Genomic DNA, 27,621 nt, shown 5'->3' on the forward strand with positions numbered 1-27,621 from the left:
ACAAACCATTTCAGGAAAATGCTTAAACCCAGAAATAGAAGTGGATATTTCTTTGTATAAGAAATATAGATCATATGGAGTAAGTTTTTGCCCTGAGGAATTCGCCAAAAGCGCACATTTAAACTTAGGTTCTAAGGAACCAGAGGGTAGCCCAGGGTTTCCTCAGGTCGGAAATTCTTAGAGGGTGTCTTTGACACCCTAATAAGCTAAAGCCTCCCAAAATATGCCTTTGGAGAAGAATCAACTAGAAGTAAATATGTCCTCCTTTATTCCAAACCAAAGAATTGTCAAGCAGCCTGCCTTGCTGTTAAGCAGAGCAGAAGAAATTTAAAAAAAGAAGAAAGGAAAAAAGAGAAGGAAAAGAAAGTAAAATAAGGTTCCTGAGAAATTATTGCTACAAAAATATCCACTTTGGATTTACACAGAGCCTAGTAAGTCAGAGAAGCTCACTCTTGAACTTAATCTGAGGTTGCTCTTAAGTGGCAATGCTTCTCTGGTCTCCTGATAGAAGCAAATGCAAAGCATCTACAGGAGAGTCCATTCATCTTAGGCCATGGGAAACCTCTGCAAATACTTTGCTAAGGACAATGACCAACAAACAAAGTCAATCAGATATACATGAAAGCATAGCAACATAACACTGAACAAGGATCAGAAGCATATCCACCCTGACTTCAGATAGTAGAATTATTAGATATGGTTTACAAAACAACAGTGATTACCACATTTGAAGGAAAAAAACAGAAGATGGAAGGTGGGGACAGCAATGACGATAGATGTCCAGAGAACAGGAAACTTTAAAAAGGGACATAGCAGACAGAAATGAAAGGAAAACTCTCAGAATTAAAAAAGAAAAAAATACTATTTTCATTTATTCTCTCCCCAAACATGTTGGAGAAAAAGCTTTTAATGATTAAGTTATATTTTCACTTCAAATTCACATCTGTGATTTTAACCTGAAAAAAAGTACCCCTAAAAACATACTAATAGACTTGACAAAAATGGTTAATACTTTGTGTTGTACATTTGAATATTTTGGAGAACTAAGCAAATTATTAAAAAGTTATGCCAGCCACGTTAAATCCTTTTATCCAAAATGCTAGTCATTCTTTCTGAACCTTATTTCAGATTCCTGATATTTCAGAGACTAATAGAAAATAACTATATTGAGACTGCTGTAATTCTCAAATATACATAGAATCATGGTTCAGTGCGAAATACAGTTAGCATTGGACACCTGTTATTCCTTGACTCCTTTTTGAACAAACTTATCAGGAGTCTCTGCTATGATGATGGTATATTTTGTGCACTTCTTGGAATAAATAATGTACAGGAATCATTCAAATGCATATTCAGTGGGAAGCCATCTGGCTTCATGTGAATTTATGAATATTTTAGCTTGCTCAGCTAGTCAAAAGTAAAATCTGGCACTAGGGATTATCATGTAGATTTGTGACAGTATTACAAAAAAAAGGCTTCTGTAAATCAATGATTGACATATCTACTAAAGTATAGTTTCTTCTTGGATTGGGTACACTTAAAATATGTACAATACTGCATGATTAGTTTGGAAGTCATAATTCAACTTGAATTAAAACATAACAATGTTTCATTAAAATAGTTACATATAGAAATCGAATCTTGGTATTGAGTTGGACTTCATAATGTTATCCTGGTGGACACTGTGATGGCACCCATAACACTTCTTCAATGAAGGGCTTGTTACCTCAGCTACTCCCAAGTGCTGTCAGTAGACAGCTTTCATCGGTCAGCCCCCTTTCACAGATTGGCTTATTCCTGAAGAGATATCTTGTCCATTGTCTTCCTTATCAATTGGGCACCTGAGAAAAGATAATTGATGTGTGGTATAAATCCTGGCCAATCAGGTTCAACTTGGGAAACACTGAAGTGCTATTCTAGTATCCAGAACTCCTCTTGGGATTAGCCAATTAAGGCTGTCTTTGGGATTGCATCTCAGCTTCACTTTCTTCTTCTCTGTTTTGCTCTCTCCCCTTCCTTGTACAAGTATTAATCCCACAGGCCCTCCTTAAAAATATTTTGCATTCTAAAGTACATCTCCGATTCTGGTTTTCAGGAAATCCAACCCACAGTCATTATCTAATCCTGTTACCGGTGGACAGTGACCACGCTCTTGGCATTTTGAACAAAGAATTGGACAAAACACACAAAGCGAAGAAAGAATGAAGAACTTTATTCAAAATGAAAGTACACTCTACAGTGTGGGAGTGGGCCCGAGCATAGAGGCTCAAGGACGCCATTACAGAATTTGTAGAGGTTTAAATACCCTCTAGAGATTTCCACTGGTTACTTGGTGTATGCCATATGTAAATGGAGAGGATGAAGTAAAGTTACAAAGTCGTTTACTCTGCATACGCCCTATGAAAAGGATATTTCCTGTCATAGCTGAAGTGTGAATCGGCCTTATGTTCCCTGCCTCCAGGCCCTATTTTCCTGCCTCAATCCTACCTCTTATCTAAAATAAGAACTTCTTGAGAAAACTCTTGCTAAATTGTCTTTTGGACTTTTTGCTTAAGCCTATTATCCCATAAGAAAATGTACTCTATTATTGGAAAAAATTCTTTATAATGTTGTATATAAATTTTCTTCCTTGTAGCATCTGGAACAATATAAGAATCAACTTCATAATCCTGCTGGCTTCCTCCTTAATTAAATTCTGACCCATGTTCACAATTTATGGATTCATATTTTAACAATTTGAGAGTTACATTTTGATAATGAGAAATACAGATTTGAGAATTGATAACACATAGATGCTATGAGAATGGATGGTATTCCAAAGGAGTGAATGCGGATACAGAAATTCAAACACAAATATCTGTGACCTTCTAGTGATATGAGGTGAGGAAGATGAGGAGAAATCAGTTAAAGAGACTTAAAAAGCGTGACCAGTAAGTTAGAAAAAGAACCAGTAATGTGGGGTTCCTTGCATCCAGGTAAAGAATGCAAGTCAAAGAAGTAATCAATTGAGATAAATGCTGTTTAAAGGGCAAGAAGATGACACCAAGAATGACCCCTGGATTTAGCAAAGTCGAGAGCGCTGGAAATCTTCAGAAGAACAAGTTTAATGGAGTAGTGGTGATGGAGGGGGTGCTAAAAGCCTGAATTGGGTTCAAGAGTAAATAGGAAGATGGGAACTGAAGAATAGAAGAACAGACAATGTATTCTAAAAATTTTAGTGTAAAAGGAGCAAGCAAATAAAGTAATACCTGAAGGAAATGTAGTGAAGGGTTTTTTTTTAATTGGAAAACTCACAGAATATTTGTGTACTGATGAGAATAATCCATTAAAGGAAGAAAACTAATGACACAAGAGAAAGAAGAGATAAATGCTACATGTCTACAATGTAAACAATGTGTGCTCATCTCGTAAGGGGATGGAAGAAGTTGGTCTGAGGAAGAGAAAAAAAGTTAGACATAATTTTGGATTATAAAAAAAAATAGCTAGTGAAGAAAGTCTTGGTGATGAAGATGCCAAAGGATTTCTAAGAACAATTATTACTTAATGCTGTGCTCTGATATGTATCCTTCGCTTTCCTTCTAGCACCTTCCTCCCTAGCTCCAATGATTCAGATAAATTTGCTACACATAAAATTTGTGTGAGAAGGCCTTTTTCTGGAGAGGATATGGTGATGCCCTAATTGCGGGAAAGAGGAAAATTTGAGACTCACATAGTGAAAAATAGGCGCTCAGCTCATAGAATTGTGAGAAAATCACATGCAAGCCCAAACAGAACTAACTCACCAGAAACGGAACCTTACAGTCCAAAGTAATTATGGAGATATATGATCTTCAGGAATTTCACAGATATTTGAGAGAAGTTTTTGACATCTCTGGGGTTTAGAATAGAGGTTCAACTAATGTTGCCTACATCTAAAGGGAAAGCAAATTTCCAGCTGACATCTGATTACACATAGCAAATATGAAAAAGGTAAAAAACAACAATGTGGGTGGTAAAGAGATTGCAGACTATCACCAGGCAAAACTTCATGGAGAAAATAAAGTGTAGAATGTTAGAAAGTAGTATGAATCTTTGTCCTAAAAGGTAGTCTTCAGGGGAGCAAAATGGGATACAAAAACAGTACCAAATTAGCGAAGTAAGGTTGAGATGGCCACAGTATTCCTTTTTCTTTCAATGCCTCATACACCCCAATGCCAATCTTTTAAATCTTTCCTTTGCAGGCTTTCTGCAGCTTTGCATTCATGTGCAATTATAAGTCAGATCATTGTTATTACTGCACACAAGGCATTGTGGGATGTAAAAAAAAAAAGCTATTGCATTAGTCTAGAAAACAGTGGTAGCTCAACAAGTTGAGAGAGGTGGATGGATTTTGGTTGTGTTTTTCATATATCGACTTCACTTGTTGAAAACAGGAGGAAAAGGATGAGGGGAAGTACCTGAAGAGTCACGGAAAATTTCCAGGTTTTTTCCTTGAGCAATTTGGTGAATGGCTGTGTCATTTATCCAGATGAAAAAGATTATCTTAATTGATAGAAGATTAGAGCTCTCCAAATAGAGATGCCTCTGTATTTTTTTCCAGTAAGGGAGGGATACGAAGCAGGGAGGTACATATCTGAATCTAGAATTCAGTGTTGGGTATGATAGCTAGTACAACTTCGGTTTCATTGTAGATGAAACTAGGCTGACTATATCCTGATGAAATAATATGGCTAAGAGAAGTATTGTTTTTATTTTTGCTTATTTTTATGTTATGGAAAATTCCAGCACGTTTGTAGTCTAGAGATACATACTCGAAGACACTAGAAACATGGCTAATTTTGTAAATTGCTTCTTCTCACTGAACTCATGGTAAATATTTCTTTTGTATTGAAGAATCAGCTGTTGCAACAAGTAAAAAAGAATTACTCTAAAACTTTTTCCTTCCTTCCTCACAGGCTAGCTTCCATAGACAGCTCTTATATTTGACTGGATAATGCTTCATTAGAAGCTCTATCAACTTTAACCAGTCATAATGAGTGATCTTTCTTATTCAATTTCATTAAAGATTGATCCCAGAGATAAATAATTGGTGCATTTTTAATTTATGACTTTGTCAGTGTGCCTGTACATTTAAAATCTGCACTTGGGCCACCTGATATAATCACAATTATTTCTTTGTGTAGTCCAAGTTTTCTAGTTCTAGAAATATTTGAAACTTCTCTAAAGTACAGCATATTGATGGGCATAATTTACTTTCTCAAACCCCAAGGCTAAAAATAATAGGAAAGAAACCACTCACGTAAAACTTCATTAAGCAGTGTAACATTTCTAAACCTGCAAATGAAATGAACACTTACTTGATTTCTACATAGTTGTATTTTAAAAGATTTTTTTGCCTCAAGATGTAAATGCTTTAATTCTATTCTGGGCGATGTGACACTCTCCTACAAGGAAGTGGTAAATTAAAACTCACTTGAACCATCTGAATGTGCTGCAGAGAGAAAAGAGTGGATACTGGTAAGAAAAGAAATTTAAAAAAGTCATTCACACGTGCAGATTACTTAGCTACGATGTGTTGGTTGTAACAAAGATTTTAAAAAGCATTTAAGGAGGTTGGAGATTCAACAAGCATATCAGTAACGCATCATAAGCCAGTGGCCAAAGAATATAGACATTTTAGTTTAGATTGTTTCAGAAATGCACTGAAGCACAATTGAAGGAGTATAATTCTGGCACAGATAGCTAGGAAATGACACTAGCAGATGGATTGCACTAGTCTACAGCAATCAGAAATGAATTGCTCAGTGTGAATGGTTGAAATTTATATGTGCGATGGCTAAGAGATCCCTGCAGCCAGAGGCTTCAAAAAGATAGACTTTTTGTCCAAGCAGCCCAAAATAAAATGTTAACTCTGTGAGTATCAATCAGTTACTTGCATGCACAATAATACTCTTGGGATGAACATCTTTAAACGTAAGTGTCAACAATCAAGCTGATGTGCAGGTAGTTGATAAGTGACTCATTGACAGGCATGTTCCCTCTACACCTCCAATCCTAGAAGTAGCAATACAGTAGGAAAATCAGCAGCTTTTGTTATTCCATTTCCCCAAATATTAACCTGACCCAAAGTTGTCATCTACTAAACTACAGCCAAATTGGCAAATTTGAATGATGTGGCAAGTTTGGTTTGTTGTGGCTCATGTAGACAGCTCTTCCAGGGACAGAACTAGTATTCTTCAACCAAACTGGTATGACTAGACTTCCTTTATATATAAAAAAAACCTAAGCAGAAGTTTCTGTATATACAGATAAATGGGAGCATCAAAAATGCTATTATGTTACAGAATTTGGCACACTAGTATTGGAGGAAGGAAAATATGACAAACTTAAATGCAAGGAATGTTAATAATTTTACTAAGTATTAGAATTGTGTTCCTCAACCTCAATAGAAATAGGCTTTGTCTAAACAAAATTTTAGAGGCACAGAAGACTCAAGTTAACTAGATATATGGTTGCTATTATTTTTCTTGCACTAAGCAAATTAAAAAGGTCTTTAACAATTTAGTTCTTGACACAGATGAAGACTTGATGTAGATGAACAAGAAAAAGAGCATCTGAAATCCTTTAGCTTGTTTTGAGCTACTAATGAGTTTTCACTTCTCTCCATTGTAACTCTGCTAGGCTAGACTGAGGTGCCTTAATCCTGAGCCTCCAAGGTGGTCAAGTCCAGACAGCATCATGATGTATGTAAACAGCAACTCTGATTTTGTGTAGTTTACTTAACAGCTATATGTGACAGAAGGCAGTTTTGATTTTGGCTTTATTGCTGAATTTGGTAATCTTAACATTAGGAGTACTATGTAGCTACAGAAGATGAATAGATCATCACAGGTTATGGGAATTAATCCTGGATTCATGCCATCAAACTTTTGACAATTTCAGAGTATCACTTGGATTTTTAAAGCTTTATTTCAATCAGTACACACTGATACATATCCTTTATTTCTGCTTTGCTTAGAGAATAAATGCCTACGGTAAAAGATTATTATCAAATATTGAATTTTTCCCATGCCCTTGTTGATAGTTATTAAATCATCAATAAGTTTATGGATTATAGTTACAAATAGCAGGCTTTCACACCTGAGTATATGATGTAAGTGCCATGATTTTATAAAAATAAAAATTATAAAATGAGACAAAATGTTTAATTTCAAACTTATCCATGTAGGTCTTATTTTTCTACTGCTGATAAAATTCAGAAAAAAATTATCTTTATTGGGAGACTAAATGAAAAGCCTGAAAAATTAAGATTGTCACAAAATTTAGTCACTTCTTATAAAAAATACACTTCTCCTCTATCATCATGTACACTACATTATTCAGGGATGAAATTTAGGAGTGACTTTTTTTTTTTTTTTTGCCTAGATCCTTTTATGAAAACACACACTTAGAATCATTCCTAATTCATCTTTTTTTCTCCACATTTCGACACCCCAGAAAACAGAATGTGCCTTACAAATGATAGTATAATAGCTATTAGCCAGGCAGCAATAGTCATGGAGTGGTTACTTGCTCACATGTGAACTTGGTCATATCTGCGTATATGACTGTCACTTCAGTTGAATTAGATACATTATTGGTGGTACGTTTGTGCTACTACACACCAAGCAATACATCTCAAAGCAAGAGACACTGATAAGTCCTTTGAACAGAACCATTTCAAAGCAACTAGAATCCATGCATTGTGCAGGATTATGATTAAAATTCAGATTAGGTAAAATACAGTATTGAGCACTTAATAAACATATAACATCCTCTGAACGCTCTGTAAGTAGATAAATGTTAAACAACAGCTACCACATATTTTCTTTAAAAAGAATCTTGAAAAAGAAAAAATAAACACACAAATACCACAATTGAGGGCTTCAGACAGGTCACTTCTGGTTTACCAAACAATAATTTTCATATTAACATGTTAATATGACATCAATTTGTGAGAAATCTCTTTTTGACTTTGAATAGAATCACAGGTCCAATCTTCTAAGGACCTGTGATTAAACCGAAACAAAGGTGAAACTGAGTTTTGTCAAATAGAAGGGTATCAAAGCTTGCAGGAGTGTGGGTCTGCAGCTGGGTAAAAAAATCCAGACGTAAGTGTGGTAGAGCACTCAGGAAATGCAGCCTTACCAACAACTCTGAAAGCACAGAAGATGGTACTAGGTGGACATATGCATATCAACAGCTCTGAAAGTGCTGAAGAGTTTGAATGTGAAGCTGTAGAAATTTCTTGATGATATCTCAATATTTTACTTTTTTGTTACTTTATATGTATATGCAAGAGGGTTAAATAAAAATCTGTATTTAAAAACATCTAAAAGAGATCTCCAATAAATATGAAAATTTCAATAAAAAAAGCATTGTGTCATGTTTTATTGTGTTTCTTAATGGAACATAAAATAATGGTGATTCTTATAACTGATGGCACTTCAGATTTGGTAAAACTACAATTTTGAACATTTAATGAATGACAAACACGTAACATCCTCTGAAAAATCTGCAAATAAATCAATCATTTTTAAACAATAGCTACCATATATTTGTATCTTCTCCTTGGGAAAAACTTTGGAAAAAAAAACACGCACACAAGTATCATAACTGAGGGTTGTGGACAAGTTACTTCTAGCTTACCAATTTTTATATTGACATAAAGTAGCACAGACTAGTTATTTCATTTAAAAAAACAACGCTGACAAATCTTTTCTCTATTACACTTATAAGACTTTTCACTTATATGCTTATACCAATATAGAAACACGTAGCTTGAGATTCTAGCCAATTTTTATTTTCTTGAAACTGTTTATCATGTGTGTATTATCTCAGTTTTTCCATTTTCCTGCCTGCTTCTTGTTGTCTGCATTTGGGCCAATTATTGTTTCTCAGCATCACCAGCATACGGACAAAAAATAAGATGAAAAGTAAAGTCAGTTCATTTGGTAATTTAAGTTTTGTTAGAAGGACTGATGGGAGATAATGCAAGTAATGTCTACAGTGAAATTATATGATTATTGATGAATCTCAATTATTACTACCACTTTTCCCACAGATAACTGAGTTTTGTGTGCATATGTGTTTTCCTATGGAATGGAACATAAAGGAAAATTTTAAAGATACACAAACACATGTTCAAGTGTATAATACATATGTACTTTTAGTTTCATTTTGATAAAATTAATGAGATACAAATTTTATCATCAATTTCAGAGGTCTTTGTATCTAGTTCTTTATCAACTAAAATAATCACAATATATTGGGCACTAAGTGAATTTCTCAGCTATGGATTTGTTTCTGAAAAATATTTCTACAGTATTCCTACACTACTCTGAAGACCCTACAGTATGTCATTTTTATTATTCAAAATAGAATTACAGTTGAGGAGAGAAGTGCCAGTGAATACTTAGAACTTCACTGGATCAAAAGCCTCAAAAAAGATGGAAAATTCCAAAGGTATGCTTAGAAAATTACCTTTAAAACTCATTATGTGAAAAAACAATGCTCCAAAAATCAATCATTATTAAAAAACAAAAATACTGATATACATCCAAAATAGTATCTCTTTTCTCAACTTAGTCTTGAAATATTTTTCATCAAAATGATTTATATGTACTTTTGCACTATTAATATTATGCTACAGCAATTATGTTAATACAGTTTTCATTAATTGAGTTCAGTGAAACAGCCTACAGAAAATACCTATCTCTGGAATGTTACTCAAAAAGGCAAAGTGTACAATATTTAAAATATCTCTAAATCAAATTGCTTTTGAAACTGATTTCTAGAAAAATTTGTTCCCTGTAAGTTATCATATCTTCTACATCTTTGTAGATAAGCATTTCTTCAATGGACAGCAACTTATAGCTATTCAGGCTGAATGCTGACTTGTTCTTAACAGCATTTAACATCTTTAGGGACGTTGTAACTGAGTCACTCAAAGAAGAACAAACTGGGAAAATGCGTGCAGTCCACAAACTCAGACATGTGTTGTTACCAGAGAACAGTTCCTCTGTAACTTTAAGATTCCAAACATCTAAGCATGACAGGAAACAGACTCCAAAGAATTGAAGTAACTTTATATCTGACCATGTTTTCACACTCTTTTTCAAGTTGTCTTGTACTCCAAATGCCATAGTTGCATACTTCAAGCATCTATTCATCTTTAAGCTTAAGGAACACACAAAAGAATGTGCAGGGAAGGCAGCTTTTGTTAGGATGTAAGAACCACTAATAATGCAGTTTTCCCCAACTGAAACATCAGGCCCCAATCTGGAATACTCTACAACTGAGCCAGGTGCCACAGAACATCTTGAATCCAGTATGCTTTGAATGATACAGGATGTTTTGCCAGAGCATTCTGGTATGTCTGGAAAGATACTAAAAGTTATGGACTGTAAGCCGAGCTCAGACTTTAAACTGTTATCCGAGGTAAAGTAAAACAAATATTCTTTGGTTGTTCCAATGTGATAAAATTTGGAGTTATTAAGAACAACAATATTTAGTGATGTTCCTTTAAGAAGATGAAATATTCTCTGCCTCATTTCTACCAACTCTGACTCTTCTTTAATGACATTTGATGTGTTTCTGGTGTACTCCACAGTTGCTCCAGGTCCCAAAGCCTGCAGAAAGTCACCATAGGCATCTATTTCACAGCTCAGTGTGCCTATTTTTTCATAAAAAGCAAGTAACATTTTTGCTGATTTATGATCCATATAAAATAGGCTATCTGTGTAGACATAGTCAGAGTCTAATTTAAGATCAGCAATGTCACCCCCAGCAAAGTCCTGTTGACAAAAATTTCCAGGTCTACACACAGCATTAAATTGATACATCTTTTCTATGCTGGGCTTATGAAGGAAACGATGGCAAGACCTGTATTCAAGGTCTCTACGTTTTAAATCATCAAAAGGATCTAAGACAAATACTCCATGTGTGGTACCTATCGTCAAACTGGAAGGATGAGCTAAAGCAGTAAAGCCAGGTTTGTCAAACCTAATAAACTCAAATTCTCCAATACTATAAAGTTCAATATCATCTGCACAGGTAACCAGAATTCCAGGATTCATATTTAAGGGGAAATCAATGTACATGGCTAGTTTTAATTCTAGCATCTGATAAATGGGGTTACCAAGAGGTAAAGCAGTGAAAATTTTTCCCAGAGCACTTGCATTTGGAAGTCGTTGACTGTAGCCACCTATAAAATTAAAACGAAATAACCATTTAAAAATGAAGTATTATTTATAAAATTTTGAAAACCCCGGGGTTTTATAACCCATAAGTTACAAATCAAAATATCTTTAAAGATATTTAATATATACCACTTGTTACTGCAAATCAGGAAAGAATAATGAAATCCAGATTAAAAATTCGAAGAGAAATTATCTTGTTGCCATTTGATAGAAGACAATTTTAAAAACTGTAGGTCAGGAAAAAATTTAAATATACTGTAGAATCTGTGAAATGTTTCGAATTACATGTATAACAAATAAGAAGGACCACAGCCCAAAACATGATGTTGCATCTACATTTTTTTTTTTTTTTTTTTTTTTTTCTGAGATGAAGTCTTACTGTCACCCAGGCTGGAGTGCAGTGGTGCGCGATCTTGGCTCACTGCAACCTTTGTGTTCCAGGTTCAAGCAATTCTCCTGCCTCAGCCTCCCGAGTAGCTGGGATTACAGGTGCCTGCCACCACGCCTGGCTAATTTTTGTATTTTTAGTAGAGATGAAGTTTCACCATGCTGGCCAGGCTGGTCTCAAACTGCTGACCTCAGGTGATTCACCCGCCTCGGCCTCCCAAAGTGCTGGGATTACAGGCCTGAGCCACTGCACCCAGCCTGTATCTACGTTTTAAACAACAAATTTCAACCATGTTTAGACTTCTAATTAAGAATCTACTTCACAGAAGGCCAGGTGCGGTGGCTCAAGCCTGTAATCTCAGCACTTTGGGAGGCTGAGGTGGGCGGGTCACGAGGTCAGGAGATCCAGACCATCCTGGCTAACACGGTGAAACCCCATCTCTACTAAAAATACAAAGGTAACAAACCTGCACATTGTGCACATGTACCCTAAAACTTAAAGTACAATTAAAAAAAAAGTCAGGAAACAACAGGTGCAGGAGAGGATGTGAAGAAACAGGAACACTTTTACACTGTTGGTGGGACTGTAAACTAGTTCAACCATTGTGGAAGTCAGTGTGGCGATTCCTCAGGGATCTAGAACTAGAAATACCATTTGACCCAGCCATCCCATTACTGGGTATATACCCAAAGGATTATAAATCATGCTGCTATAAAGACACATGCACACGTATGTTTATTGCGGCACTATTCACAATAGCAAAGACTTGGAACCAACCCAAATGTCCAACAACAATAGACTGGATTAAGAAAATGTGGCACATACACCATGGAATACTATGCAGCCATAAAAAATGAAGAGTTCATGTCCTTTGTAGGGACATGGATGAAACTGGAAACCATCATTCTCAGTAAACTATCACAAGGGCAAAAAATCAAACACCACATGTTCTCACTCATAGGTGGGAATTGAACAATGAGAACTCATGGACACAGGAAGGGGAACATCATACTCCAGGGACTGTTGTGGGGTGGGGGGAGCGGGGAGGGACAGCATTAGGAGATATACCTAATGCTAAATAACGAGTTAATGGGTGCAGCACACCAACATGGCGCATGTATACATATGTAACAAACCTGCATATTGTGCACATGTACCCTAAAACTTAAAGTATAATAATAATAAAATAAAATAAAAATTAGCTGGGCGTGGTGACAGGTCCCTGTGGTCCCAGCTACTCTGGAGGCTGAGGCAGGAAAATGGCGTGAATCCGGGAGGCGAAGCTTGCAGCAGTGAGCGGAGATCACGTCACTGCACTCCAGCCTGGGCGACAGAGCCAGACTCTGTCTCAAAAAAAAAAAAAAATCTACTTCACAGAAAATGAAAGTTATAGAAAACTAATATACTAATGCTAAAATACTTGCTTCTTTACAACATTTCACTCAATGATGGACAGCATATACATAGGTTGTCCCATAAGATCATAATGGAGCTGAGAAATTCCTATCACCTAGTGATGTTGGAGCCATTGTAAAGTCTTTGCACAACGCACCACTCAAGTGTTTGTGGTGATGCTGGTATAAACAAACCTACTGTGCTGTCAGTTTACTAAACTATAGAACATACAATTATGTATAGTATATAATAATTGGTAATAAATGACTATTTTACTGGTTTATGTATTTGCTATACTATACTTTGTTATTTTAGAATAAATTCATATTATACATACAAAAAAAAGTTAAGCATAAAACGGCCTCAGGCAGGTCCTTCAGGAGGTATTTCAGAAGGCCGCATTGTTATCATAGGAGATGACAGCTCCTGAACTTCAGCAGGACTATAGAAGTAGAAGACAGTGATACTGATGATCCTGACCCAGTGTAGGCCTAAGCTAATATGTTTGTGTCTTCATTCCTAACCAAAAGATTTAAAAAGTAAAAATAAAAACAACAAAATAAACCCTAACGATATAAAGAAAATATTTTTGTACAGCTGTACAGTGTTTGTGTTTTAAGCTGAGTGTTATTACAAGAGATTCGAAAAAATTAAGAAGTTTATAAAGTAAAAATGTTATAGTAAGCTAAGGTTAATTTATTACTGAAGATCAATAATACCTGTAAAGCACTTGGCAGCACACAGTACATTGTTTATCAAAAGAAAGCTAATAAATTTCTGTTTTTTTCTTTTTTCAAAGAGCAGCCAATAGTAAAGTTTAGCACTAAGAATTATCTATTTCCAAAAAATAAAAATAAAAAAATTATCCAACTATGCATTTCCTGGTATATAATTTAATTTTTACTAAACTGATAATTATTTTCTTAAAATTGTAAATTAGATTTTTTTTACACATTTTTAGGCTTCAAACCAGAACTTGGATGCTTTACTTTGACATCATCTTTACAAAGAATCATTGTTTTGTATGTAAATCATAAAAATGAGAAAGTGCCTTGGAAGCCATGTAGATGAACAATTCTAAAATACCTGTCCCTGGACTGGTGTCAGTTCATGACAGTTTTCATTAGCCCCTTAACATACATAGAAAAACAACAAAGGTTTTCATGTAACCAAAATTTTCACCCAACTAAATGTATTCAATTTAAAAAGCTATTCTTTATTCTGAGACTATGTGCTTCCTACTTTTCTGTTTTCAAATGTCTTATTTTGTGTGTGTGATTTCTCTTTTATATATTTACTTGTCCACTCTGTATCTTGTCACATTTTCCTTTTATTTTTAAGCATTGTGGCCTCTGGCTACCAATAATCATACAAAAATGCAAGATAAAAAGTACTGGCAAAAGTCTAGTAATGACAGTGTTAAACCAGCCTTCCCTCAAAGCAAGAATCCCCATTAAGGGAGAAAGAGCGTTAGGAAAAATAGCTAATGCATGCTGGCTTAATACCCAGGTGATGGGTTGATAGGTGCAGCAACCAACCATGGCACACGTTTACCTATGTAACAAACCTGCACATGGACCCTGGAACTTAAAATACAAATTAAGATTAAAAGAAAAATCCCCACTAAAGTATTCCTGAGAACTATTCATATTTGAATGAGTTGTCTTAGGAAAATAATTTTCTATATACATACCCAAAACAAAACAATATTCATAAAAGGTTGACGAGACACATGATCTACAATTTTACGAGTAAAATTTGTGAAAATCACTATACTACTTACAACCTAAAAAAAGTCATGAAAATCATGAAGTATTTGTTTTCAAAGCAGAATAAGTTCAAAGATTCTTTTAAAAAAGAAGGAAAATGTTTGCAAGAAAGAAAAAAGTCTCTAAAGTATTAAAGGTGGAAGACTAAAAAGAAAATGTAAATTAGTAAAATATAACGTTACCAGAGTGAATTAATAAGATGGTAAAAGAATTCCATTTATCTCCATATAGCTTTTCCAAACATTGAAGGGCACAAAGTGTTGATCCTCCATTTCCTTAAAAACAAAGTTAAAAAAGCACAATTTATTTAATAGAAACCTACTAAAACTTTGTCATGACGGTAAATTTAGGTGTTATATAACCTTAAGGATTTGCCTTTCAGGAATAATTAAATAGATGGACATCAAAGGTATTGGCAATAGAACAAAATTTAAAACATCTCATAGCAAACAACCAATCAATAATGAAACCCAGACAACAACCCTCAGTAATAAATGATGAGGTAATATTCTCCCCAAAATAGTAATTATAAGAAAGAAGAAATAATAAATTACACAATCTGTGACACTAGAAGACTGATAAATATAAACATTCATACAGAGTTACAAATCACAAAGCCCATTTAAATAATTCTCCCAAATGACACAATCAAAAACACAAGTTAGAGTTCCTTTCGAAAAAAGATTTTTAGAAATTCGATTCCCAAAAAAAATCTTAAATATAACTACCACACTAGTTATCTTGGGCCAGTTACTTAACTCTGAGTACCTCAGATTCTCATCTATGGAAATAATATCACGCCTTTAATCCCAGCACTTTGGGAGGCCGAAGCAGGAGGATCATGAGGTCAGGAGATAGAGCCCATCCTGGCTAACACAGTGAAACCCCGTCTCTACTAAAAAAATACAAAAAAAAAATTAGCCGGGCGTGGTGGCAGTCACCTGTAGTCCCAGCTACTCGGGAGGCTGAGGCAGGAGAATGGTGTGAACCCGGGAGGCAGAGCTTGCAGTGAGCTAAGATCACACCACTGCACTCCAGCCTGGGCAACAGAGTAAGACTCTGTCTCAATAAAAAAAAAAGAAACAATAACAGTACTGACCTCACAGTTGTAAGGATTAAAATAATGTTGGCTAATTAGAATAATGCTAATGTTATATTAATGTCATATACAGATATCCCATCTCTGGTATCAAGGGGCTTCGACTTTAAGTATCACATAGAAAAGGGCCTTCAGAAAAACAGCTTTTATTTCTATTTGCAATGGAAGGTCAAAGGGCAAAGTTGACCTAAACTAGGGTTTTCAAATATATGTATTATATTTAAGCCACGTGACAGTGTTCTTTTGCATTCTGCATTATGTCCCCAAAAGGCCAAGAGTATTTTTTCCCACTAATTTGCTTTCTTCATGTAAACTGCTGGAGGAACTCTGGACTGGAGAGGACCTCAAGGGTTCTACTGATAAGGTCCAAGAGTATTCCTATCTGAATAGTGTGAATTTCATTAAAACTAATAAAATTATCTTTTAAGTAACATTCTGGAAGTTTTTCAAGGTGAGTCATAATGGGTAATAACAGTTGCTATTCCTTTTATCCTTCTAAAAAAAGTCAATTTGTGTTCAAATTTTAAAGTTTGTAAAGCTGTGGGTAGAGATATGCGGCTTACAAACTGTAAGTCACAGAAACCTTTTCTTCAATGATTATTCTGCTTAGGACCTATATTATAAATCTGACCATAAAGCGCGTACCAATTTTGGCTCCAGCAGGATCTACAAAAACGTGATATTGAACTCCAAGGGGTAACTCCTTTCTTTTCAGCTTTTCTGACAGCTGTTGGTTGTAAGCAAGTTCCTGTTTTTCATCAGCCGCTGTTATTGCAACTATGTCCCAGAATTCTCCAGGTGCTACAAGTTTGCCTATTTGGAAAAAGCAAGGAAATGACAACAAAAATTATCAGAATTTTCTAGTTGCCACAGGTTTGCCTGTTTAGAAAGAAGAAAAAGAAGGTAACATCTATTATCATCTTCCAAAACGTATATTTGGCTTTTGAAAGTTAGGGAATAATTAGTGGTGCATTAATATGATTCAAAATAGTTATAATGAGGACTGTTCACAAGTTCCTTTTTTTTTTAGATCACTCCCTCCTTTTACGGTCTGCAAGCCAATTTAATTATAAATTCTGAATGACATAATGTTTCTTGATTAAGAGAGCGACTTTTAACTTGCCAAAGACTATTGCCTCAATTCTTCAATAAGAAGAGACAAACATAAATAAATCTCCAGCTTTGCAAATCAATTCTTATGTATCAGGGACACCTGGTGTTAAGTGACTAAGAAAGACACAACCCAAAGATCCCTTCCCTCAATGTTGCTGTTTATAAATGTGGGTACTTTATTTTCTATTACTTTAAGATGAACCATGCAAACTTACATAGGCTGTTAGAATATAACATAAAATTCTGGATAACAGAAGGTCCCAACTCTCTGATACCATCTTTAAAAGACAGTCTGCACTTTTAGTAGACAGTTGGAATCTCTTTATTGATAAACAAAATGATTTAGCGTTTTAATTAGTTAACAAACAACTTGTCAGCTAGACTCTAATAGTCCTGAATGTTTTACTGTTATCCACGAATTAGTCCCAGTATTTTTTAAGCAGTCACTGCAACACAAATATAACCACTTTTATTTGATGGTTGTACAGGGATTAAGTGGCATAGCCAATTTTTTGATAACAAATTTCTTCCTTTTAATTTTTAATCCATAATTCCTCCATGTTCTGTTACTCCCTCAACAAACGTTTACATTCCAGAAGTAGATGAACGTAATGTAAAGCGTGAGGTAGATAGGAGGCTGGCATCTACTCACAAAGGTCAAAATACTGTGCTTCATATCTTTTAGATTTATTTAAAGTAATTTTTTTTTTTTTTTGAGACAGAGTCTCGCTGTCGCCCAGGCTGGAGTGCAGTGGCGCGATCTCGGCTCACTGCAGGCTCCGACCCCTGGAGTTCACGCCATTCTCCTGCCTCAGCCTTAAAGTAACTTTTATTAATGAGCTAATCAATGCATAACTTCACTAGTCAGATTTTCTTTCTTCTTCTTCCTCCGCCCTCATTTTCAATATCTATACTACTAAGAATAAAGTAAGCAACAAGCATGTCAAGCAGGGACAGTGAAAAGAATAAAAAACTCAAAAGGAGTATTAGCTAGCTACTCCTGGGGAGCGCCATAGGCCTGCAGATGAGAAGTAAACGGGAAGTGACAGTCCAGCAAACCTCCTGGCAGGCAAAAGCACCCTCCCTCTGCATTGCCCAGGAGAACTCGGGTGCCTTCTCTGGTACCTCTTAGCTCGGAAAACCTCCGCAATTTTCGCTGGGTGGCTTCTCGCAGCGATACTTCCGGAGGGTCCCTAGCAGCTGCCATAGCCCCCACCTTCCCTGAAACCGCGCCGCACAGCACGCATGCGCCCTGGGGTGCGCCTCTGACCCGCCCCCTCCGTGCGTCGCTCACGTAACCACGCCCCGGAGCGCCTTGGCTGGCTCCCGGAAAACCATGATGTGGAGAATTTGGATGTTGTCTTGTTTCTCTAGCAACGGTCTCAGGAACAGATGGCCACCCAGCGATTTGTCTGACTGTGTTGGGGCTGGGCCACTTGTCTCCAGTTCATAAGGGCTTGCAGCCCAATTGACCCGGTGAGTGGTTCAGGTTGGGTGACAAAATTGTCAGAACCGACCCGCTAAGTATAAGGCGAAACCACAATCTGGCTTCCCAGCTTTCACATCAAAGGCGATTCGTCGTAACTGGTGGTTTGTTGCAGCCTGGAACAGTTCCCCAGGATAGCCTGATAGAAGATCTCCGCCATCTCTCCTTTCTCCCGCCACTCCAGGTCATCTGGAGCCATCTGCCCCCAACCCTGGGTCATAATGCATACACAGTCTGAATATTTAAAATCTCTGTTCTTTTTAGGTACCTTAAATTTGTGGTTCCTGGAGAGCGAGCCACCCCACCCCTCTGTTTTTTCTTAGTAGGCTACACACGACAGCCTCTCAGATAGTGTCTTTGGAAGTTGTATAAAATTCAGTCCGCAACCAGGCTCCAAATATTTTTGGTATTTTGGTTTCTTCTCTGTCATTCTTTTGTATATGCAGATTAATCTAGAATGTTCAATAACATTCTTAGGAATAAGTCAGCCTTTTCAGGTGTATTTTGGGTAACTATATAGATGTGTTCCTGTTATAGAACACCAGGTTTCTTAGTTTTACAGACACTTCATCTTTACACAGAAGAAAACTGAATCAGATAATAGTGACTTAGTCAAGGTATCACAATTAGTAAGTAATAAAAGATTTAAGAAATTGGGGGGCCGAGGCGGGCGGATCACGAGGTCAGGAGATCGAGACCACAATGAAACCCCGTCTCTACTAAAAAATACAAAAAATTAGCCGGGCGTGGTGGCGGCGCCTGTAGTCCCAGCTACTCGGAGAGGCTGAGGCAGGAGAATGGCGTGAACCCGAGAGGCGGAGCTTGCAGTGAGCCGAGATTGCGCCACTGCACTCCAGCCTGGGCGACAGAGCGAGACTCCGTCTCAAAAAAAAAAAAAAAAAAAAAAAAAAAAAAAAAAAAAAAAGAAATATATTTCAATCCCAAACCCAGAACTTGTGCTATTTCACCATACCGTTTGATTTTTTGAGAAGATTTCTCTGTATCAACGTCTTCATTAGGTGCGTAGACATTCAGGGCACCATAAACTCTTGTCATAAATTTACTTAGTTTTTCTTCTCAGACTTGTTATACAACCGTGTTCTAATAGTGGAAGCATTTGGATAAAATGGCAGCTTAGATTACTCTTTCATAGTTTTATCATTTAAAGCTTTTCATTAATTAAAAAAACAGTATCTTATTGAAGAACATTTAGAAAATACAGAGACTTGAGTGAAAGTAACCAAAGGAGAAAGTAGCGAGAGAAGGTCAAAGAGGGAACAAAGAGCCATAGAAAGAATTTTGGTTTTTACTCTTAAGGGAAACAAAGCCATTTGTTTTGAACTGACTTGCTTTGTGTTTAAAGAGATCACTCAGAGATAGGAGGATAGATTATAATGGGGGATGACGCAATGATAGAAGCAGGGAGACTTCTTTGGAGGCTACTGCAATATTGCAGGTGAGAGTTGGGGAAGGCTTGACCAGGATGGTAGCAGTGGGAATGGTGAGAAGTTGGTCAGATTCTGGATATATTTTTAAGACAAAAACAATAAAATGTGCTGGTGGAATTAATGGGTGTGGACTGTAAGAGAAAAAGAGGAGTCAAAATGACTGCCTTGGGATGGATTGGCCATCAATTAAGATGGGTAAGTTTCTGACTGAGGAAGGTTGTTGGGGTAATAGAGTCTAGAATTTGATTTTGGACATGTGGAATAAAGAGACATGTGTATATGCAGTGAATATGTAATGGAAGTTTGTGTGTGTATGTGTCTGTATGCATTATACATATGAGTCTAGAATTCAGGAGAGAGGTCTGGGCTAGAAATACAATTTTGGGAATTGTTAGCAAGAAGATAGAATTAATTTTAACTGTGGAACTAGGTGACAACCCAAGGGAGTGAAGGTCAGCAGAGCCTATATGTTTGGGGTCTGTATATTCTAATAAGGTGAAATAAACAAGGAAGAAGTAACCAAATAAAAAAATCCAGTGGTAACAATTGTAAGGAGACAAACAGAGTGATGTGTTAGATTCTATCATACAGAATATTAAATAGAGTATTTCTTGGATCTGGGATGGTATCATACAGAATATTAGAGTATTTCTTGGATCTGAGAAGGATGGCCATAGAAATGGGATATTATTTTTTCTCAATATGACTATATCATGCAATCAAAATTTGCTGGAAATAAATATACCATATTATCAGCTATGGCTTCTGTTATCTTTTCTTTCTTTTCTCAAATTTTCATTAATATTAATTTTTAAGTAAAAAAAATTAAGAAATACTATATATATGAGTAGGAGTAAATTTCCGTGGCAGTTGATTGTTGGGGGCAAAAAAAAGTTTAGGGATTTTATTTAAGTTCATATTCAGTATAATAAAACAGTGTGATATGACTGTTTAACATCTTAAGCTACCAGAGTATTATTTTACTAGAGAATTCGCCACAGAGTTTTTCCAGGTATTTATCAGAATATTATTTTACCAGAGTAAAATATATCAATCCAGCCAAGCTGTAAGCCCATTAATTCTGCATAAATCAAACACACAGGAAATAATCTGTTTAGTTTTGGATTCCACATTTTTAAAAAGATGTTGAACATACTAGACTATAATAAATTGAAAAATTATATTCTGTGGAGGCATTTGGGCTTTTTATTTCTAGGAGGAGAGTAGAGACTATCTGAAGAGCTGCCATAAGGAAGAATGAGATAGATATTTTATTTTATTTTATTTATTTATTTATTTTTTTTGAGACGGAGTCTCGCTCTGTCGCCCAGGCTGGAGTGCAGTGGCGCGATCTCGGCTCACTGCAAGCTCCGCCTCCCGGGTTCACGCCATTCTCCTGCCTCAGCCTCCAGAGTAGCTGGGACTACAGGCGCCGCCACCACGCCCGGCTAATTTTTGTATTTTTAATAGAGACGGGGTTTCACTGCGTTAGCCAGGAAGGCCTCGATCTCCTGACCTTGTGATCCACCCGCCTCGGCCTCCCAAAGTGCTGGGATTACAGGCGTGAGCCACCGCGTCCGGCGAGATAGATATTTTAAAACAACTTTATTGAGGTACAGGTTTAGAACATTTTCATTCCCCCATTAAAATGTCTTCTAACCCATTTACAGTTAATGCCAGTTACGTTGTTTTTTTATTACTACAGGCATAACTATGACTGTTGTATGGAAATTATAGGGAAGCATGTTTTAATTTTCCTCCCTTCTTCATATGAGGAAGTTGAAGCCAATGGAATAGGGTCCTGGATTGTATACTGTGGAGCTCATAGTGCATGCTGTGGTCAGGCCAAGCTAGGGCTGTACTTGTTTGCAGTCCTTGTGCTTCATGGCTCTGTTTAACCACTGTTTCCTCCTGTTACCCTTCCTGACATGCAACAAAAGCAAAAATTCTCTTTTTGCAGTTTGTTTTATTTCAATTTATTTACTCAGCTAGCCTGTTCTCAATTTATTTCTTAAATATTTTTTTTTCTCACTATGCCCTGTTGGAGGAACCCTCACACCCCTCAACTTTCTGTAGTGCAGAGAAACATTCTCCCACCCCTGAACTTTTATTATACTTCCTCCCTTAGTATTTTGTAGATTTTTTTTCCAAATGGAGTTCCTCAGTAGTGTAATCATAATCTACTTTGTCCAAATACCAGGATGAGGTTTTGGGGAGGGGAAAGGGATAGGGAGAGGGCAAGTGGTTGAAGAATATAAATTAGTAGAGTCAAGAATTAAATTTTAATTAATGTAATAGAATATTTATGACACTTAAGAGAAAGGTATTAATGGCTTAATTTTAGGAGATCCAAAATCTGTTCTATGAAAGCTAACCAAGGAGTGTTTTGGGCTAGAAGAAATATTTGTTGTGCTGATTTCTTTATTAAGAGGTTGTGATTTCTGTGCAGGTTATTTTCTGTGAATGTTTTTATTAATTTTGGCTGTTTAATACCCATCTTTTGGCTCACCACCTTTTAGTTTTTTCAGGCTTATGCTTTTGCAGTCTCCAAGTTGGAATAAAAATAAAAATTGAAAAATGATGTCTCACAAAAGCTTTTTTTCTGAACGGAAGTATATAACCTTCTAAAATTTAAAAAGCCAATATATTTAAGGAAAAAAATGTTATAATTACAAATGAATTCTGATTCCTTGTTCTGAATGACTTTTCATGTCATTTGAAAACATATAGAATATGCCATGAAAATATAATGTTTTGTTCTGTCAAGGTTATTTATATTAAGTTATAAATGCACTATATTCTGTGTTCATTTTCCAGGACGCATGTACTGGTCTGACTGTTCTACTAGACTCTCCCCTTCTTAATTTTTAAAATATATTTTTTCTGTGATATAAAATCATGGCAATTCTTTTATATTTTTAGAGACAGGATTTTCATTTTTAGAGACAACCTTTTACCTAGGCTGGAGTGCAATGGCAGATCATAGCTCACTCCTGGACTCAAGCATTCTCTTGCCTTGGCCCCTCAAAGTTCTGGGATTATATAGGCATGAGTCAGTGCACTGGCCCATGGCAATTCTTTATTAAAACAGTGGTTACTTAACAAATCTGTTATCCAAATAAGAAGTATTTAAAAAATATAATTTCTTTATTTTGTTAATAGAGATGCACTTAATATGTTGCAGACATTCTAAACTAAAAATAAAGTTTGTAATCACAATATGTATAAAATATTACTGATTAGAATCCTTACAATTAGATTTTCTAAAAACTAAAACTTTTTATTCTTTTTTTATGATTTGATTTTATATGCAGATAACAGCTGTTGTGATAATTCTGGAGTCTAGAGTATTCAGATTTCCATCTAATATTATAGTTCATGCTTATAAAATAAATTACTTTCATGTAGACCATCAAATCTAATATTTTAATATATTACTTAAAATAATGATAATCTGTCTTCCAAGTATCTAAAAGCTTCAGTGAATAAGTGTTAAGTCTAAAGGTAGTTGGTACACTCAGCAAAGACTTTCTTTGAAAACTTTCTTTCCAATATTTATTATGTATCACGTTTGGAAAAGAAATAAATATACAAAATAAATATTTTTTACTTAATATTTAATTTAGATATTCATGAGTTATAACCTTGTATAGTTACACTTAATGTGTTTGCCATCAAAGTTGGGAGTAAAGATGAGATATAACTGATGTGCATTTAATTTTATAGACATGGTTTATATAGTGTGATTAAAATGTACGATAATTTTTAAATTAGTACTTTAGTTGATACAAACTAAGGAAAGGTTTACTGATAATGGTACTGATTTATTTTTAACTGCAGAATTTCTTTGAAACTGTAGTTGGAGCCTTGATACTTTCTGTAATGTGTTGCTATACTTAACTTGCCTTTGAACATTATATTATTATTTGAACTTGATAATTTACAAATGTGTATATACATTTCACAAAATAGTTATAAAATTATCAAAGTCTAAAATGAATGAAAGTGACTAGATTCCTCCTCTATGTGCATATTTTAAATTTGCAACAAGTGGTAAGGGGCTTCTAACTTGGTAGAGGAGGAGATATCAATTGTAGTGGTTTTTAGCTTCCCTTGGTAGGCAATAGAATCATATGGGCCCATAGCTGCAATGATATGATTCAGGGGATATGCTCTGGGGCCTGGTCATTTGAGTTATTCCAGTTTTCAGATGTGCAATATAAATAAACAATGAGAAACAAAACTGAAATGCTGCATGCGGTAGTTAAAACAAAATATGAAAAATCCCCACTTTTCCGTAATGATTGGAAAGTTTGACAGAATATGTAGCTGAATAATATAAATAACTGACACATATGTTATATTCTGAATATAGAATACTAGTTTTTTCTATAATTTATTAATCATGTTAATCTTTCCTTTTAATAGCAATAACCAGGTATTATTATGTTCTGTTTTGTAATTTTTAAAAATATTAAGGTTGTTTATATACCGGCAAATACATGTTGTTGGCAGAGGTGAATATTAATAGAGAAAATGAATGTAAATTAATATAATGTATGGGGAAGACTGCTTATAAGACTAAATTATTTTAGTGTTCATATCACATCAACTAAAAAGAAACCAGTTGAGAAGATTTTAAAATATTGTATACATATAAAACAAAAATCAGTTAAGAGGAACTGAAAAATATGTTTTTAGACACCTGGGATAAGATTTGGTATTTGAGAGGAATACAAGAATTGGGAGAGAGGATGACAGATAAGGGTTGAAAAAAAGCTACCTGTTGGGTGCTATTCTTACTTCTTGGGTGACAAATTCATTCATACTCCAAATGGCAGCATTATGCAATATACTTTTGTAACAAACCTGCACATGTACTCCCTGATTCTAAAATAAAGGTTGGGAAAAAATTAACTCTGAATGTCCTAACAGGTAAGGAAAGGATACATTTTGGAGTAAGATTTATTATTGCATGGTAAAAGTAACCACAGAGAGTATATGGAAAGACTTCCCCACTCTTCACTAAAGATGTGAACTACAGGTTAATGATTAGATGCTTTATATTATAGAAGAACCTACGTATAATCTGAGTAGAGTATTTATTTTTTATAGAGACTATAGATCTTTATAGAGTCTTCTGGAATGAGATAATGATAAAATATGCCCCTTCTCCCATATAATTAAGAATTAAAATTTTCTTGAAAACTAACTTACTATATTTGTTACTTTTCTCGTATTTACTTTGGATTAAATTTGCTGCCTTTTTTCAAGTTCTAGAAATGGCAGCTTATATGATTCATTTTAGATCTTTGCTCTTTTCTAATATATGTATTCAGTGCTATGAATTTCCTTTTAAGCACTGCTTTTACTATATCCCACAAATTTTACTAAATTTTACATTTTATTTTTAATAGTTCAAAATATCTTTAAATTTTTATTGACCTATGTGTTACTTAGAAGTGTGTTGTTTATAAATCTCCCAAGTATTTTGGAATTTTCCAGCTGTTTTCCTGTTATTGATATCTAGTTTAATTCCATTGTGGTCTGAGAGAAGACGTTGCGTGGCTTCTGTTCTTTCGAATTTGATAAGGCATGTTTTATGGCCCAGAATGTAGTCTGTCTTGGTGAATGAATGCTCCATGTGAGCTTGAAAAGAATGTATATTCTGCTGTTGTTGGATTAATTAAAATAAAACTAGTTGCTATTATTATTTTGGACAAATTATTCAACTAAGAATAAGAAAAATAAGGGATTTTTATTTTATCCTCACTTGTTCCTTTCCCAACGTTCTTTCTTAACATAGATATGAGTATCTGACCTATATCATTTTTCTTCTCTCAGAACTTCTTTTAACATTTCTTACAAGGCAGGTCTACCAACAACAAATTACTTCAGTGTTTATCTAACAGAATTTATTTATTTTTCACTTTTAAAGAATAATTTTGCACAATACAGTGTCCTTGATATATTTTTTGAAGCATATATTTTATCTTGAATTGTTAATGGAACAATTTTGTAGAGCTTACTGTATTAGTCTGTTTTCATGCTGCTGATAAAGACACACTCAACACTGGGTAATTTATAAAGAAAAAGAGATTTAGTGGACTCACAGTTCCATGTGGCTGGGGAGACCTCAGAATCATGACAGAAGGTGGAAGGCACATCTTACATGGTGGCAGACGAGAGAATGAGAACCAAGTGAAAGGGGTTTCCCCTTATAAGTTCTAGGTCAGTGAGTTTTTTTTCTCTTAACACTTTAAATATTTCACTCCACTATCTTCTGCCTGCATGGTTTCTGATAAGTCAAATGTCGTTATTATCTGTGATCTTTTATAAGTAAGATTTTAAAAAAATTCTTTGGCTTTTTCCAAGATTTTTTTTTTTTTTACCTTTGATTTTCTGAAGTTTGTATATTAAATGTCTAGGTGTGAGGTTTTTTTAAATTTTCTTACATTTATTCTACATGATGTTCTCTGTTTCTTGAATCTGTGGCTTAGTGTCCGATGTTAAATTCTCATTCATTATTGTTTTAAATACTGCTTTTATTCCTTTCTATTTTTCCTTTTTTGGCATTTTTATTACACGTATGTTACACCTTTAGAAGTCCCACACTTCTGGAATATTATGCTTTTTTTCAGTATTTTTTTTTCTCTTTGGTTTTTAGTTTTAAATGTTTTTGTTGACATATCCTCAAAGTCAGAGATTGTTTTATCAGTCATGTCCAGTCTACTAATGAGCCCTTCAAAGGTATTCTTCATTTCTGTTACAATGTTTTTGGTCTCTACCATTTCTTTTTTATTCTTTCTTAGAATATCTATCTCTCTACCTACATTATCCATCTGTTCTTGTATGTTGCCTACTTTTTCTATTAGAGCCATTAGCGTATTAATCCTAGTTGTTTTCAGTTCCATCTGATATTTCCAACATCCCTGACATCTGTGTGTCTGTTCCTGGTGAGTTTCTGTACTGTCTATCTGTTGCTCCAGTTTAGGGGTCAGCAGTTTACCCTATGACCTTACTTTGTGTAGCTAAGAAGAGTTGTTGATTTTTAGTTTGTTCAGCTTTTTAATGTGTTGTTAGGATGGAGTGACTACTCCAAGCTCCTTACATGCCATACTGGAAATTGCAGGTCCCTTGATACACTTTTTGAAGCATATATTTTATCTTGAATTGTTAATGGAACTAGGCATTCAATTAATTTTGTAGTGCTTACTGTATTAGTCTGTTTTCATGCTGCTGATAAAGACACAGTCAACACCGGGTAGTTTATAAAGAAAAAGAGGTTTAGTGGACTCACAGTTCCATGTAGCTGGGGAAGCCTCAGAATCATGGTAGAAGGTGGAAGTCACATCTTACATGGCAGCAGACAAGAGAGAATGAGAACCAAGAAAAAGGGGTTTCCCCTTATAAAACCATCAGCTCTCATGAGACTTATTCACTACCACAAGAACGGTATAGAGAAAACTGCCACCATCATTCAATTATCTCCCACTGGGTCTCTCCCACAGCAAGTGGAAATTATGGGAGCTACAGTGAAGGTGAGATTTGGGTGGGGACACAGCCCAACCATATCATTAAGTGCCAAACACTGTTCTAAACCCTTCACATTGACTCATTTCGTCCTCATAACAATTCTATGGGCTGTTTTTATCTTCTTTTTACAGATGAGGAAACTGAGGCACAGGATACATAACTTACTTG

The 27,621-nt window shown here is 35.3% G+C and overlaps 2 protein-coding genes across 3 annotated transcripts in view; one reads left to right on the top strand and one right to left on the bottom strand.

Annotated features, from left to right (window-relative positions):
- Positions 1–18,230, bottom strand: part of LOC100592286 (serine/threonine-protein kinase TNNI3K) — a 338,808-nt gene extending 320,578 nt beyond the window's left edge. Inside the window, 4 exon segments of the mRNA XM_030825185.1 lie at positions 14,954–15,046; positions 16,516–16,683; positions 18,109–18,196; positions 18,198–18,230. Coding sequence (XP_030681045.1) covers positions 14,954–15,046; positions 16,516–16,683; positions 18,109–18,196; positions 18,198–18,230 — 382 coding nt within the window.
- Positions 18,231–18,279: 49 nt separating this feature from the next.
- Positions 18,280–27,621, top strand: part of LRRIQ3 (leucine rich repeats and IQ motif containing 3) — a 172,442-nt gene continuing 163,100 nt past the window's right edge. For both annotated transcript variants that reach the window (XM_030825186.1, XM_003260200.2), the window contains exon 1: positions 18,280–18,459. The gene's annotated coding sequence lies outside the window, so the exon portion shown is untranslated. The remainder of the gene's footprint in view (positions 18,460–27,621) is intronic.

This window comes from Nomascus leucogenys, chromosome 12 (assembly GCF_006542625.1).
Source record: "Nomascus leucogenys isolate Asia chromosome 12, Asia_NLE_v1, whole genome shotgun sequence".
NCBI classification, from domain to species: domain Eukaryota; kingdom Metazoa; phylum Chordata; class Mammalia; order Primates; family Hylobatidae; genus Nomascus; species Nomascus leucogenys.